General features: G+C 33.7%; 2 protein-coding genes across 4 annotated transcripts in view; one reads left to right on the plus strand and one right to left on the minus strand.

Moving 5' to 3' along the window:
• On the plus strand, nt 1-12,694 carry hrh2b (histamine receptor H2b). The gene is made up of 3 exons (XM_056466515.1): nt 1-87; nt 9,035-9,840; nt 12,148-12,694. Exons 2-3 carry the CDS (start codon nt 9,220-9,222, stop codon nt 12,532-12,534), a joined length of 1,008 nt encoding a protein of 335 aa, XP_056322490.1. The 5' UTR covers nt 1-87; nt 9,035-9,219; the 3' UTR covers nt 12,535-12,694.
• LOC130235986 (protein mono-ADP-ribosyltransferase PARP14-like) overlaps nt 3,060-17,961 on the minus strand; it is a 25,308-nt gene continuing 10,406 nt past the window's right edge. The window contains exons 16-19 of one of the 3 annotated variants that reach the window (XR_008838430.1): nt 15,628-15,802; nt 15,438-15,544; nt 12,361-12,434; nt 3,060-3,130 (exon numbers count right to left, since the gene is read on the minus strand). Coding sequence is in view for 2 of the 3 variants with exons in the window: in XM_056466513.1 (XP_056322488.1) it covers nt 15,264-15,544; nt 15,628-15,802 (456 nt within the window). In the remaining variant the exon portion in view is untranslated. Of the gene's footprint in view, nt 3,131-11,727; nt 12,435-14,025; nt 15,545-15,627; nt 15,803-17,961 lie in introns of those variants that run through there. The other 2 variants (XM_056466514.1, XM_056466513.1) reach the window with 2 other exon arrangements.

The following is a 17,961-nucleotide window of genomic DNA, read 5'->3' on the forward strand; positions in this document are numbered from 1 at the left end:
CAAACGCAAACAGTTTCAGTGTGGTGAACATCAGCTCATGCAGGAATCTGGAGTTTCTACTTCACAGGCGTAATGCACCTGCAGAATGTGAGTTACCTTAAAACTTTTCAATGCTTTTTTGTAGGGAGTTTTACCTTTGGGTAGAAAAGTGTGTTTTTTATTAAAAAAAGATTTGCAGTGTCATGATTCACAATGCAGAAATGGTATGCAAGATGACTTCTGTATTGTTTGAATTACATATAAAGCAGTGTTCTGTACTCTCTGTACTGACTAAAGATTAAGTTATTAAATGAAATTGTGTGAAAATTAATCCTTTTTTTGGTTTAGATATATTTTAAAACATTATTATTACTATTACTCCAATAAAGTGAATTATAGTCAATTACTGAATTTTCAGTATCTTAATCCAATCATCAGCATCACATGAGCTTCAGTTATTTGAATATGCAAATTTTTGTGCTCTATTATATTCACTGTTGCAAACATTAATATTTGTCACCTAATATTTGTGGAAATATATCGTTTTTCAGGGTTCAGTACTGGGGCCTTTTTTTGCTATATATATATATATATATATATATATATATATATATATATATATATATATATATATATATATATATATATATATATATATATATATAATATTTATTAAAATATAAAAAAAGCAAATTGTCATTATTATGCTGATGATACAGTCATATACACAGCTGCATCTACACCCAATCTGGCCCTTACTCAACTACAGATCACATTTAACGTACTTCAACATAATTTATTTGAGTTAAAACTAGTTTTAAATGCAGATAAAACAAAACTTATGTTATTTTCAAATTCAAAACAAAGAATTGGAATTTTAATTGATGATACTCTTTCTTTTAGTTCTCACATTCAGCAATTGGTGAAAAAATTAAAAGTGATTTTAGGCATTTATTTTAGAATTAAGAACTGCCTTTCTTTTGATGCTAAAAAGAATCTGGTTGATGCAACATTTACAGTTGAAGTCAGAATTATAAGCCCCTCTTTTAATTTCTTTTCTTTTTTAAATATTTCCCAAATGATGTTTAACAGAGCAAGAAAATTTTCACGGTGTGTCTGATAATATTTTTTCTTCTAGAGAAAGTCTTATTTGTTTTATTTCAGGTAGAATAAAAGCAGTTTTTAATTTTTTAAACACCATTTTAGGGTCAAAAGTATTAGCCCCTTTAAGCATTTTTTTCGATAGTCGACAGAACAAACTATCATTATACAATAACTTGTCTAATTAATCTGACCTGCCTAGTTAAGCTAATTACCTAGTTAAGCCTTCAAATGTCACTTTAAGCTGAATACTAGTGTCTTGAAAATATCTAGTCAAATATTATTTACTGTCATCATGGCAAAGAAAAAATAAATCCGTTATTAGAAATGAGTTATTAAAACTCTTATGTTTAGAAATGTGTTGAAAAAAATCTTCTCTCCATTAAACAAAAATTTGGAAAAAAATAAACAGGGGGGCTAATTATTCAGGGGGCCTAATAATTCTGACCTCAACTGTATATTGATGATGGACAATGGTGATGTTATCTGCATGCTTTGTCTCAGAGTCTGCATGATTGGATGATGTTTACCATGGTGCGCTAAGATTTTTAACTAATTTTAAATCCCTCACTCATCATTGTGTGTTGAATACTAGAAAATGTTGGTCTGCTTTGTCCATTTGTAGGCTCAAGCATTGGCATATCTTGTTTACAAATCTATATTGGGTTTACTCCCATCATATCTTCAGAATTACATTAGTAAAAAATCTTTCTTAAGCTATGACCTGCGTTCACAGGGTATTTATTTATTTACTTATTTATTTATTACAGAATATCTACAAACAACGTTGCAGTTTAAAGAATTGATTTCACTAAATGCTTTTAAAAAGAGTATAAATGATTTAGAAATTGAAACACAGGCTTGTTTGTCAATGTGTGATTCATGTTAACTGTCAATTGTTTTTTTGTTTGTTATCTGTTAGACTCATGTGACATGTATACTGCCTAATCTTGTCCAGGACGCTCTTGTAAAAGAGATTTTTAATCTCAATTTGTCTTTCCTGGTAAAATAAAGGTTACAATAATAATAATGAGTTGATATGAAGTGAAATATAAATCTATATATCTTATATGAAGTTTAAAAGAGTAGAACTGAATAGTAGACATATTCAGTAACAGATGTGTGTACTGTCTGCCGTTGTGAATCACATAAGCAAAGCAATTATGCTTAACATAAGCAAGTTATAAAATATAGATGTTTGTTAAGTGCTACATTTTGGAAAATCTGCAGACTGCTGCCTGGTCATTTATTTTTCATTCCAAGCAAAGAAGCTAAACATTGACTATGGTAGCCGGGTGGTATACGTGCAAAGAATTATGAGTTTTCAACATTTGTTTAAAGACGAATGAGTTATCATTATCTGCTGTTTGTTTGAGGTGAGACCACACACTTAGAAAACGTCCGCAAGTAGAAGGCCTATAACTTTTGATCACGCTTCAAGCAATGAATATTCACTATTTTTACTTAAGATATTCATTTTGTAGATAGTTTGTTCATAATTTTGGTGGCTGTTTAGATCGACAGCCCATGGAGTGCAGACTCTGTGCTGCTAATTACCGCTCCAACTGTTTGATTCACTGTTAATCGAGGCGACAATATTGTCATCAGCCTCATACTTGCACCCTTAAACTCTTCATTTACTTGAGCATGATTCACTGCGTGAATATGTAATGCATGAACACACATTTTTGTGCATGTGAAAGAAGCAGAGCATGTGATTCTTGCTCAGCAGAGGTGGAAAACAGGACTCATGCAATGTAATGGAGCCGTCTGAACAGTTAATGTTCATGCTGTTCAAAAAAGCAAAAGCAAAGCAGCTCTAATAGGACACAGGGCAAACATGGTGAGCTTGGAATTTTGTCATGGAAACGTATTTCAGCTCATGTTTCTACACTGCAGAGAATGCTGAATGAAAGTGCCTTAATTGTGTCGTTGCTATTAGCCGTTTCTCACCTGCATTTATGTTTATGAGCATTCCAGGCAATCTGCTTTTTTTCAGCCCTCCGCCATAAAGGTGTAAAATGAACATGCATCTTGGGTAAATACGTTCCTGCGGAAACAAACAAATGGTTAAAAGGGGTGAGAGATTACAGATTAACTACAGGATGATGGCAAATCAAATATGCACATGCACAAAAGCACACTGATATGGTCTTATCTTTAGTCACGCATCTCTTACAACCAAATTTTGTACTTGTGTATGAAATTCAACCATGTGTGAAGTGTTCAACCATGTTTTTCGATACATTTCTCTTTAAAAATACTGATGTGAGATTTTTGACATTTTATTAGATGAAAACATTTGTTAGGTGAAAACATTTATTAGGTGAAAACATTTCCCCTTTCACCAAGTGATACAAACTGATGTGTCTGTAAATTCTTTGTGAATTAGTGTGTGTGTGTGTTTACAGTCGCTTTTTTGTTCTTACTAGTTTTTAATTCAAAATTTTCCATTTCTGACTAAGGTAAAGTTATTTATGATTAAAAATACCCTTGCTATTTTTCAAGATGGTAAAAATGTATTAGTAATTTATGGTCTTTATGGTAATTTATGGTTAATATCTTAACATATCGGTTTAACATTGTCATTGGCTAAATTTAATTTCCTCAAACTTGTGCAGTAAACTTTTTAGGGTTTGTTTACACTTATCAGCCTTAGTTGAATCAAAACATGGCAATTGCTCTGTTGTTAATGTGGTTTATTTACATAGTAAATGTGAATGCTGCCATCTGAACTGAACTCCAACCGGTGATGGGGATTTTAAAATTACAAAATAAAAAAAAAATGGATCTGGTCATTTAAAATCTGAACCTAAAGTTTTAACTGACGTATAGTCATTTTGGCCATTTTAAATGGTGTAATTAAATACATTTATTTAAAATCTGACCGTTCCTTAAAGTCCCCAAGAAATCAAAACTAACCATATGAATTTGTTAGCTCACATGTTAGCTCATGCTAGTTTTGTGGTGAAAAATTAATCTGTGCATGTGATTAAGAAAAATGTTTGTTTGACCTTCAAATCTTTATCTGAAATTCGAAAATGCACTTCCTGTTGTTTTTTTAAGTTAAATTGTCAGATTACGTATATCTTAGCAAATGGCCTTGACTAACATATTTAACCAGGCTGCTCCAACTGTCAATTTTGAAAACAAACAAAAACAGTGAGCAGAAGGTATCTCTTAGGTTGTAATAACTCTCCACAAACACTTTTCCCGATATTTCTGAATAAAATGGCTACTTTATTAAATCCATTCAGCTCACAGTAGAAAAAACAAGCCACGCCAACTGTTTTCTCATTTAATAATTTGTGTATCTAGAAACTGCATCACAATACAAAACAATTAATGGTCGCAGCTTCCAGTTCATAAGGACTTTAAAGGGTCATGTTCAGTTTCAGGTCATGTTCCCCTCTTTCAGTTTAAATCTACCTCAGAACTTATTCAAAAAATGCTCTGAGATGAGCGTGGAGCGCTGATAGCAGACGGAGGAGTGGACATGGCCAGCAGAGCAGGGAAAACATATGCTACATGTACGATAGGTTATTCGTAATTTCATATAATATACAGGCTACACGTAACTACAATTTGTTATATCATTATAAAGATAATCACATTTATATAAACATTAAATGAGGCGGACTTATCTCCTCCTGAATCCCCGGGTCTGAATGCAAACACAGTGGATAGCAGTGCAGCAGGTGTCTTGCCCTATCTAAATCAAGCTCTGCCAGTAATCTGGAGGATTTCAAAAATGTGCAGAGCGTTGATGTGTCTCAAAAGTAACAAACTCAACTGATAAAAGACAAAGTCCGCCATTCTCCAATTCTCGTATAGCTCTCTCGAAAAAAATACTTGCTGCACACAAACAGCTTGGCTGTATCGGTAGCCCGGACAGCATCACAGAGAAAGCCATACAACAAACCCCGCAGATCATGGAAACAAACACATACGACCCTAAAGTACTCAAGGGTTTCTTGAAACTTTAATGTGTCTATATTTCATTCTAACAATAATTCTAAAAAAACAGCGTTTCTAATTGCCATAATGTTCATACTGTCTGCATGCATTTCAGTCTGCTACTTTTTTCTGTGCCTTTGAACATGCATGCTTCTGTTGCCCAGCAACTTTCTACTAACCAAAACATAACTTTCTGATAGCAAAACATAAAGTTACTTCAGACATGTATTTCAAACATGAATTACTCACTTTTAAGGGCGGTATAGTACTTTATACAATTATATAGGCTATACTTCTGAAAAGATTGTATTTTTAGGGTTTTGGCTTCAAAAAAATATCACTAAATTCAAAGCATGATTTAAAAATGTCAATAGAAGCTTTAAATCTGACATGACAACATTTTATTAGGTACAGTCGTATACACCACAAACAGTCAGATTGATTGCTATGGCCAATCTACTGGTTATAGAATTCTAGTAGTTCTAGTACTTGTTGTATGTGTGCATGTGATTGAAGTATTTTGAGAGATGCTTATACTGTGTACACAAGATTCAAAACATTGAGACAAGAAAAAACATGTATGCTGGAATAATCTGTTCATTTCATGTTCCTACTTTTGACATGTCTTTTTTTGTGTGTTACTTTTGATGTCTATAGTCTGTGTCACTTTCATATTTCAGTCAAACTGCACCAGAGTTTGGAAATGGCCCAACAGTTTTCTTTTAACCAATCTCTGCCCACTTATTTGCACAGACTGCAAATTAGATTTTTGGATAGCAGTATTCATATCCAAATGAACAGACAATGCACCAAAGTTCCTTTTAATCAAACCAAACCAAATAAATTCTGATGCAGGTTGACTGGAATATGAGCAATGCACAGACCAAAAACTTCTAAAGAAACAAACCCAATCAAGATGTGTTGTTACAATATGCAATACTACAAATTAGCATGATAGAAAAAATATGCATACATGGAGCAACATTATAACCACCATCTTCTCATCAAGCAATTTTATTTTTAAAATATGTCTAACAGACGTCAAAGCATAGAGATCTTGCATAAAACAAGGCTAAATGTAGGCTGTCAGTAAAAATCTATTACATGTTTAACAATGATCCATACATAGACGTTGAGGTAAATCTGTCTTTATTTAATAACTAGTCTTGGACCAAACAAGACATCTATGTTTGGACGTCTATTGGTCTATTAGTAAACACACACACACACACACACACACACACACACACACACACACACACACACACACACACACACACACACACACACACACACACACACACACAGAGAAATGACTGTGAGCCCTTCCACTATATCTTGTTTCTGAATACAAGAGAAGAAATCTTTATACACTTGTACAACCATATGTGCAAATAAATGCCATCACACAACATTGGTTTGGATTTTTTAAAAGCGGTCAAATAAAGTTGTGAACTGATCCTCACGTCTTTAGCGTCTTTATCTGTGTGAATGCTAAGTGAACCAGAACTACATGCATCATTTTCAACTTTGGCGTTATGAAAACACACAAGTCTATCCATTGCAGAGTATGGCAGCAAAGAACTGAATTTATTTTTATGGATAGATAAAATTTAGGTTTAAAATGGACTCCAAAATAAATAAAAGATTTTTTTATCTCTGGTGCTATGAAATTCACAATGATAGAGTGATAATGTATTTTCCTCCTAATACAAGTGTGTTTAGTCCACTACCATCTCCTACTTGATTTCAACAATGTTAATCAGCAAGAACTAATGCAGCTTTGAATGTAAAATAAAAGAAAACAAATCAACATCCGTGCAGCCACTTTAAAGAAGAAGCTACAAATAAGAGAGATATCTGATTCTCTGAGATCTTGTAGAGCTGTGGCTTTTTTGTCCTTGAGGTAAACAGGGGCCGAAGTTTTGCATTAAATTTGCATTTGATTTAGATTCAGATTTGCATTAAATTTTTTTTGGTGACCTTCCAGAAGACATAATACCACAGAATATCAGACAAGCGCATTCATTAACATTTCTCTGTGCTAACACGTAGGCTTGAAAATATGAATGGCAGAGAACAAGCCAACCAAGGCTTAGTATAAAAATGGGCAATTTTGCAGATCTGCATTTCTTTAAAATGATAATTCATTGGCTCTTATTCAGATATTAGGCAAATATTCAGATAGTAACACTAAAAAATGTGTTAAATTGTATTAAAACAGATCAATCTGACCAAGTTTTAATAAATCAGCTATTAAACATTAAGTGGAAGTTAGGGTTAGGGTTAGGGTTATTTGTTGTGAGGTGATAACTGAGCATTGGGCATGAAGCTGTGTGGGGAAATAAATCTTTATGCAATCATCTGCCACATAATCATTAATTGTGGGGGTTTTACAGTTAAATTTTACCTAAGCAGAGAGAAAGGGGGAATGTGTATTCATTAAAGTTAAAGGTAAATGCATTTTAACAATGACTGATGTGATAACCTCTGATATAAAAGTCTATAATATTCATTTTATTTGTCAAAAGCAGTTTGTTATAGGCCTTTTTTGACCAAAGTAATATTGCAGCAGACAAAGACAAAAGCAAATATAAATTTGATAATGCCACAGAGTTACACTTTTCCAATTAACTTCACGTTGTCTTAGCATTTAAAAACTTATATATACCATATAGCATATAAACTAATATATATATATATATATATATAGATATATATACATACGTACGGTGTTGGGGAAAGTTACTTTTGAAAGTAATGCATTAAAATATTGAGTTACTAACCAAAAATTAACTAGTTGTGTTACTTAAGGTGATGCGTTATGTTACTTTTGAGTTACGTTGTGTTGCTTTTCATGCCTGAGGCTTGATCTCTTTCAAAACTTTTAAAGTCTTTTTCTTTTTATTAGAGGAGCTCTGAATTTACAGACACACTGTATAACCTACACCTTCATTTACCTTTAAAAAATGCGATAAAAAAAATTGAATAATGTTACCTTCTGAGAACTTCCTGAAGCTATACATAGCTAGACATATTTTTGTCTTATTAGTTCAGTAAAATCACTGTCCATTGAGACAATCCCCTTTTCTTCCATGTGTTCAAAATAATGAGAATACTTCCATCACAGATTTAACATGATTACACTCATTTTAATTCAGCCAACTATTTTAAAAAGTGTATTAATTAATCTAAAATTAACTCAAATTATGTTTTTTAACTCAAATATTATTACCTAATAGTTTCTTAAGTAATTCGTTACTTTACTCTTTAGACTTTAGAAAAGTAATATTACTAAGTAACTTGTCTTACTTATAATGCGTTATCCCAAAACATATACATATACACTTTTAAAATATAAGAATGTTAAGAGGTTGAATAATCATTAAACAGAAATTATATCAATTTTACTGGCCACACGAATGGGTAGAAACATAATCAACAGATATAGTAAGATATTTTAACTTATTATATGCATTGAACAGGGCTTTCTGTATGATTTGTTTTCGCAAAAAAATATACTAAATGAATAAAATAAAATTTTGCTATCAAATATTGTTTACTTCACACTTAAAAGTGAAAGGATTGATCAAATAGGCCTATTCATGAAAGATTTGCAGTGGTTCATGCTTCTTACTCGTAAATGTATTTTGTAGTAGTTTTTAAATACAAAAATACAGTATTTTATTTTGATACATTTGTGGCTGCTGTATTTTGATACATCTAAAAAAAAGGGGTATTTGGTATTTTATTTTAAAATACAATTCAATGTATTTTTGCCCATCCCTGTATGTGTTTATATGTGTGTGTGTGTGTGTGTGTGTGTGTATATATATATATATATATATATATATATATATATATATATATATATATATATATATATATATATATATATATATATATATATATATAAACTTATATATAAATAAGTAACTAACTTACTCATAGGCCTACTTGATTTTTCTGTAAACATTTTTCTGTTGTTTTCTTGTAGGAATGACCCTGGGCTGATTCAGCAGTCACCGTGAATGTTAATATTATGGCATATTATAGCATCCCAGAATAAATGTGTGAGAAAAACAGATGGACACATGGAGTCCTAAATAAACTAGTTTGGATATCCCTCTCACGCAGAACTACAAACATTTCCAAGCTTTCCTATTTCGACAACTAATAACAATGACAATCAGAGCCCTGTGTTGGGTGGTTCTGGTGGCCTTCATCGCACTGACTATTTGTGGAAACATACTGGTTTGTATGGCCGTGGCCACCAGTCGCCGTCTGCACCAGCTTAGTAGCTGTTTTATACTATCCCTGGCCGTGACAGACCTACTTCTAGGTTTGCTAGTACTGCCACTTTCTGCCATGCTGGAACTGCGCAATGGGAAGTGGCCTCTTGGGGGTGTTTTCTGCAATATCTACATCTCTCTGGATGTAATGCTGAGCAGTGCTTCGATCCTGACTCTACTGGCCATTAGTGTTGACCGCTACCTTGCCATTTCTAACCCGCTCTTCTATCCCAGGAGGGTCACACCTCGACGGGTGGCGATCGCTCTGACTGTGATCTGGACGTGCTCTCTAGCGGTGTCCTTTGTGTCTATAAACCTAGGCTGGAACTCACCGGACTTCAGAGTGCAGAATCTGGACTGGAGCATGTGGGATGAGGGAGAGGAAGGCAGGACCTGCCGCTACGAGTGGAATAATAATTATGTGCTGCTGAAAGCGTTTGGAATCTTCTACCTCCCTCTGCTGGTCATGTGTGGAATGTACCATCGCATATTCTGTGTTGCACGGGAGCAGGTACTTTTCTACACTTCAGTCAATGACATGATGTTCAGATCTACTTTCTAAAAACACTTTGCATATATACAGTGATTTGGTTCATAATACTTCTCTTGTAAGATGGGCTTACATTTTTATGGATTTATTATTATTATTATTATTATTATTATTATTATTATTATTTTTTTTATTTTTATTATTATTATTATTATTATCATTTCATTTTCGGCTTAGCCCCTTTATAAATATAGGGTCGCCACAGCGAAATGAACCGCCAACTTATCTAGCATATGTTCCACGCAGCGGATGCCCTTCCAGCTGCAACCCATCACTGGGAAACATCCACACACACTTATTCACACATACACTACGGACAATTTAGCTTTACCTGTTGTAATTCACCTATACCTATACTTTGAACCAGAGCACCCGGAGGAAACCCACACGAACGCGGGAAGAACATGCAAACTAAAAATTATTATTGTTATATATTTTTATAGTATTATTGGTATTATTATTACTATAAAATACATGAAACAAAAACAGATTACAAATATGTTAGATGCAAACCAGAATGTGGAAAAATAAATAAGAAATGAAAACATAGAGAACAAAACATCTAATATAAAACAAATTGAACATAAAATACAAAATACTTTTTATTTCATCTAGTTGCCAAATTAAATTTTTCAGATTTTTTTTCAGATTTTGATTTTGTTTAACCTAAAATAAAAATGATCAAAAAATGATTTAAAACTCAATGTAAATTTGAGAAACACAGAAATAGCAATTAATGAAATCTACAATAAAACTACAGTTGAAGAGTTGCTAAATGCTAAAACCTCTTAGTGCCATCTACAACAATACATGTATTCTACAACAATCATTTTTCTCAGCCCTTTTATGTTTATGTTCAGTTATTTCATGTTAAAAGCGATAAAAATACCTATTCTTTGCCATAAAAGTGCAGTTACTGATCCTAGACAAAGGAGCCTGAGACAAATGCTAATTTTAGAAGAAAATTCCAGATGGCACTTAGAGGTTTTTGCATCTGAACTCTTCAGTTATTTGAGGACATTTGAGATAATTTGCCATTTTTAGCAATTTTACACATTAAGTAATTAATGAAATAATAATAATTAACAATTTTTTGTACTATTATCACATAATATCACTGTCTACATTGATTAATAAACATTTTACAGTATAGTATATTAATATTAATTCATTTAACAATATTATTTGATATATGAGAATAATTTAATCTATTTGTTGAAATATTTTGGATTAAAAAAAATCGTTTTTGATTGATAGTTACAAGTAATTAGTCATAAAATTAAATTGAATATGCTACAAAATACTATAAAGTATCAAAAAAAAAACACACACACACATTTTCTTATTCTTCATCTCAATAGTATCTGGATGCAGCCTTGACTGTGCAAGCTGAAACTGCAAGACTTGCAACAATGCACTCAATGGAGCTAGTGACGTCACTAGCTATGTTTTCATCCAAAAAAGCTAATTAATTCTATGCACAAAACTTGATTATCACATAAAAGATGTGAAGATAAAGCAGCGTTTTCATCCAACAAGTCAAAGCGAACAAAATCGTCACTTCCTGATTAACTGGAGCCAAATATCAACAGTAAAAACGGAAATTACTGCGATAGGAGAAACTGTGTGAATCTTTTCTTCATTTAATAAATGACTTTCACCTCAGAAGACAATCCTGACACGCAGTAAATGCGCAGTGGCGTTTGAAGGCGTGAGATGCGAAGCACAGACACTTTTGATTCTGGAGGTCATTAATAACACTATTACTGAAATGGTTAAGGTGTTTTAGAAGGACCAAAACAACATTTTAGATGTTTTACAATGTGCTCAGCCTGATGGTTTATCAATTCGCACACATTTTATCATCACATGATCTCTTATAACAAAATCACATGACTTTTTTAATGCACATACTGGAATTTGTTCGGTAAAAGTGTTTCCATCATAGTTTATGCGCATCTTTTTTATCGAATAAAAAGTTCATCCTACTCAGTTATGCGCATGTTTTTTACGTGCATTTTTAAAATAGATGCATATCTTGTTGTTTCCATTCGACTTTTTCCAAAATGCGCATAAAAATAGGTGAATGGAAACGTAGCTACTGTGAGGGGTAGGGTTAGGGGTGGGGTTAGATGTGCGTATTAAAAAGCATTGCATGCAGCTCAGATTGCGACTGCACCAGGTCTGCATCATCTAATAAATATCTTAGCAAACAACTCATTGCATCCCTGCAAGTTCTCTTTCTCTCTTTTCATGTCTCACTTTTAGGTGCGGCGTATTCGGGCAGCCACTCCATCCTCTGCACAGGCTGCACATGCAGCTGCCACTGCACGAGAACACAAAGCCACAGTGACCCTCGCTGCAGTGCTTGGTGCTTTCATCATTTGCTGGTTCCCCTATTTCACCTACTTCACATACATGGGAATGTGGTCGATTCACCCAAACAAACTGACCCACTCCATTGTTCTTTGGTTGGGATACCTCAACTCTGCACTGAATCCCATCCTTTATCCAGCCTTAAACAGGGATTTCCGTCAGGCGTGTGGACAGTTGCTCTGTAGGTGTGGGAAAAAGGGAGATTTCAACACTTCCAGAAGAAAGACATTCATAGCTTTAGGTACCATTAAAGTCCTTAAAGGCTCACTGGCCCACTAGAACTCATTTTACACTGCAGGGATTATTACAACATCCCAAAACAGCTATGACTGATCAATGGCTATGTCAGACTCAACAATAGAACTTCAAAATGAGAGAGATTTTGTCCGCTCAAACTATATTTGGTGAAAAAACGCAACATTATTCTGATAATACTATTCTTCTGTGTGATAATTGTAATATTTTCATTTTCATAAGTTTGCATTTCTTGAATATTTTCTTGCTTTCCTTTTTTATGTGCAAGATACCTTTGTCTGCTTAGTAAACTGATGCTATTCTAACAGTTTTGATAGGTTTCTCTTTCTACAGTATAGGGGTAATGTATGTACTTTATTTTTTTATATAAACATTTTTCCAAAGCATTCTTAGGTGCCAGAGTAATGTTAAAGAGATAAAATGAAATTCACTCACCAATTATGTATGAGGTATGTTTTGAGTTTGATTTACCTCAAGATAAATGAGTCTTACATATATGAGCAATATCACGCGAGTAGCAGTGCGATATGGCTGCATATCAGCACTGGTGGGAGGCGTGCGTTGTGCGTTAATGTTCCACCAATGCTGATATACAGTCCATATCGCATTGCTACAAGTGTGATATTGCCTTTATAAAACAGTTTGACGGCATAATCATGTATAGAAAAAAGAAAATCAAAGTCTAAAGAAGAGAGTCTAAAAACACTTTTATATTAGGAACTACTTTCCTTCGCCATTCATTCACATCTGCAGCTCACAGCAGAACAGCAGAAGCAGTTACTAATTCACCAACATCACTTTAGAGCTAGTGTTTGAAGGATTCTCTAGTGTAATGTCTAAAGTGATGACAAAACGGATGATTTGCTGACATTTTAAGATTAAGGCTGAACGTGATAAATCATGCCTCAAAATGGTATAAAGTAGATTATTGTTTATTTTCTGAACTGGCACCATTAGAAGATTTAGGTAGATGCAGTGTCCTCATTTCATATTTATTCTTATTGAAAGCAAATCTAAAAGAACCAAGCATAAATAGGCTAATTGTCCTGTTCAGCATCCCAGAATCCTTTCAGATAGGATGACAGTGTTTATTAATGGGCTACCTGTATTACAGAGGAAATATTGAGTATAATATAACATAATGTAAAAATAAAATTGTTCATATTCAATAGTATTTTTACAATCACCAACACAAGTACAAATATTTATAATGTAAATATTTAATAAGGGTTTTAAAAAGAAACTGTTTCCTTGATCTCAAATTACACTCCGCTCGCCTGTATTTACCATATTAATGAACTCATTACTAATTTTGCATCAATAGCCAAAGTCAGAACCCAGGACGTACACAAAAGCCATGTAATGTTTTTGTCCATTTAATAATAATTTTTCCTAAATTTTTTGACTGTGGTTGCATTTGTAATCTTAATTGGCATCCCAGGTACTTTAAAAAGAATAATCTCTATAGATTCTAGATCGTTTTTATACACACAAAATGTGACTAAATGAAACGAATGACATTTTTCAAAGAAGCTTTATTTGCAAACCACACCGTATCTTAATCAAAAGTTTCGCAACATATAACCCTAAATAATTTTAGCCAATATGGTCTTCTGTTGCATTACATACCTACAGTAAAAACAGAATTGTCAATGTAAAAAAAACCCGTTAAAAACCCGTTAAAAAATCAGGACTTTATTCAGTTGGCAGGATAAAAGGAAAACCCTGGTTGGAAGAAGTTGTTGGTAGTATATTTTGGTGGTATTTTTGTGCTAGTCTTGTGCTAGTCTTTTTATAAAATATAGATACATATGACACTAAAACTCCCCTACTGGTGGTGACAAATCTCTTTCATCCATTCATTAATTCACTGCAATTCGTTCATTTAGAAACAAAGTGACTTGGCCAGTTCCAATACTGCATAATAAGTACCAGTACATAATCATAATGGCCTATCTCAGAATGTTAAATTCACTTTTTCCTCAAATTATATGTAATATCTAATAAAATACCTGCACGGTTTTCCTAAAAAATTTCTGAATTTTGAGGTGAGTTCTGTATATTGTGATGAAGGATGGGATTCAATCCCATGAGATTTGCCACTTTTCAGACCTGAGACAATATTTGCAATAAAGTTGCCAAGAATGTACAGTATGTGTGGGTATTGGAACTTGGCTTTCAGATGGACCTTTGTTTATACTGTATGTTATCACAATAACAACTAGTATTTAGGAAAACAATTCTCTTGTTTGTATGATATTACTTAATTATTCAATATATTATAAAATACAGAAACCCACAGAGGTATTTATTTCAGAACTTTTCATCACAGAGGCATTCTAAGCCAACTGCTTAATGCTTTTTGAACGTAAGACATTTCCCCTCTCCCTTTCTAAGCATTGTTTTCCCTCAGTGACATATAAATCAGTCTTATGTCCCGAAATTGTGTTTAATCTCTAAATAAATGAAGTAGCATACCTTCTGTTCTCCTCTTGTTAAAAAATGACATAAGCGCTGTTCATTGAACAATTTTCATGGCTTTTTTTAACAGTGCGAAATTTTTCATATGTGAAAAACTTCATATCATTTGCATGATTCATTTTATTATAAAACATAAAATAATTTGTCTATAGGGCATAGTGTATGGGATGGTGGTTTTAGATAGGGCATGCTTTTTGTATTTATTTTTTTCAATAAGAGGAATTTTGCTGTATCTCCCTGTCCTCGAATGAAAACTTACTTATTCATAATCATTACTGGAAGGTGATCAGGTATTCTGGGTAAGCCTGTACATCATGAAAAATCACAAACATGGTTGGATTGTTCACGTTATTGGTCACACTGTTATAGAGATCAGCACTACTGGAGCTCTTTGCAGGGGGAACAAGAAGACCTGAACTCCCCTGAGTGAAATCACCAACAAGCACCTTGGCGAGGTACATGCGTTTATGTCCTTTGGCATCCGGTTTAGAGTAGCCCCGTGCTGAGTAACTCGGGTCCACAGCAAAATATGATCCTTTCCCTAACATGGCGCCTAAAAAAAACACAGGAAAAGATAATTGCTTTAAAAGAATACATAGAAAAGCAAATAATGTTTATGTTTAATTTGACCAATACCGTGCATCCCAGCATAGCTGCGATTGAAGCCATGATGGTTGATCTGATCTGTCGTGTCAGGGCCAGTGCCGTGGAAGAGATGCCTTTCGTTGTTTTTGTGCTGATTTTTGTCTTCCAGTTCCTCCTTTTTGATCATGTAGTTTCTCCAAAGTGTGCTGTTCTGGACTCTTTGAATCTAAACATTATAGTAAACGTTCAGCTTATAACATTTGTATTACACTGTGGTGCTCAAATAAGCAGGAGAACATTTTAAAATAAATAACTATACATTAGTGTTAGTTTACACAAAAATTTAATTTTGTTATTACTTACCCTCATGTAATTTCAAACGCTGAGCCCTTCGTTTATCTTCAGAACACAAGATTTTAGATGAAGTTCGAAACCGACAGAGATGTTCAAAGTCCAGAAAATAAACCAAAAAACATTATCAAAGCATTTCACATGATTTCAGTGGTTCAACTGTGATCTTATGAAGCTCCCAGAACACTTTTGTGTGGCAACTTTGCTTATTTCTTTTGTATTCATTGTATGATGCTTGTGTCTTGTGCTGCTGACTTTAATTGCAATACATTATTACATTATCCCCTTAGTATAGAGGAACCCTGATGACCTGACATTGAATTTATTTTCTTTTTTTGGCCCAAAAGGGGTATATAGGAGCTTTGTATGAGTGCAGTTCAACCACTGAAGTCACATAGAATGTTTTGTCAATGTGTTCATTTCATTTTCCGAACTTTGAATGTCTCTGGACCATTGCTGTCAATGGAGGATGAGGGAGATCTTGGATTTCATTTAATACTTTGTGTTCCGAAGACAAACGAAAGTCTCAGGGAATTGGAACTTGTGCTGTGCAATTTGGGGAAAATATCTAATTGTGATTTAGATTTTCGATTTCGATTTTATTTGCGATTTTATTTCGTAGTCAAGCTTCAGCTCAATATTCTGTATGACATGTAGCTTCTTATAGCCACCTTTCCACTGCACACGATATTTCGACTGTCTGAGTACGCCCCCTTGTGGCAGTCGCACAGAATTTTCAATGTTGTCGTGCACCATGGGAGAGAAGCTAATTCTCGTGATGTCCGAATTAAAGTCCAAAAAAAAAGAGCAATGTGAAAACAACATAAAAACAATATTTTTATTACTCATTTATGAATAGAAATGTTTTTTTAATATAGACTTCTTTCTTGTTCAAAAAATTAAGAAAAAAAAAGTGTCACGCGAACGGACCTGCTTGGACAACATTGAAATGCATCACATCCTATTGGCCGGTCGCATACGGTCTAGTCACAGGAGTTCAAATATTTCAATGGATCTGCAGCTCGATTCGGATCCAAATTTTCCGCATACGGAGATGATCGGAACTCCACGCAGCTCCCGGACTACTCTTCATTGGAAAAAAATGACTTCCGGTCTGTCGCTTGTCGTGTGCAGTAGAAAGGAGGCTTTACTGCTAAAATGCAGAGAGAGTTAGTTAAAAAAAGGAACTGAAAGGATACCAACTTATTTAAATCTTATCTTATTATTCTTATAATTAAAAATACTTACTAATCATATTTATTCAAATTAGTTTTTAAATACTCAGAAATGAAACACAAATTTTTCTCTAAAGCAAACAGTAAACAGAAATAAAATGATCGTACCTATCTGTAAACAAGTTGAACTCAAATTAGGGAGATAGTGTTGCTTATTATAAAAATAAAAAATAATAATTATAAAATACAGAACACTCAGCAAACTAACATGGCTGAAAAAACTCTACTTTGCTGTTGCTTGCTACTAGATTGAGTGTCACTGGCAATACTTTCAGTTGACACTCCTCATAAAGCCACCTGTGGTGCTTTTTTAGGTGCTGGTTGTTGTATTTCCTCGTGCTGTGTCAACAATTCTTACAAATGACCTGTTTTTGTTTGGTGTCTGTGACTTTGAATCCAAAATATTCCCATATTGCAGATCTCCTATTTTTCATTTGATATTAATTCGTCTATTAATGCTTCGGAAGCAGCAAATGTCATCATCCCTCACTCATCACTTGTCCGATCTTTCCTGTTTGTTTGTTTTTAATGTGGGCATTCCGCATAGTTCAGTTGCACAATTCTGATTGAGCAGAACGAAAGTGTGGTCACTCAATTGACTAGTAAGAGTATCACACACGGACGGCAGTCACGTATTTGCCCTGGGCGGGGGAAATTTTATATATATATATATATATATTTCATATCACAGCTTCTTGCGATTAGCTAACTGCAACGTTTCAAAACGTGATTGCGATTCGATTTCGATTAATCGCTCAGCACTAACTGGAACCACATGAGGGTGAATAATTAAGGTAAA

This window comes from Danio aesculapii, chromosome 10, assembly GCF_903798145.1.
Source record: "Danio aesculapii chromosome 10, fDanAes4.1, whole genome shotgun sequence".
NCBI lineage: Eukaryota > Metazoa > Chordata > Actinopteri > Cypriniformes > Danionidae > Danio > Danio aesculapii.

Excerpts from the sequence above, each read along its gene's own strand:
- hrh2b (XM_056466515.1), top strand. The coding sequence starts at position 9,220 with ATGACAATCAGAGCCCTGTGTTGGGTGGTTCTGGTGGCCTTCATCGCA. Across the intron at positions 9,841-12,147 it reads TCTGTGTTGCACGGGAGCAG|GTGCGGCGTATTCGGGCAGC; the intron begins GTACTTTTCTAC and ends TCTCACTTTTAG.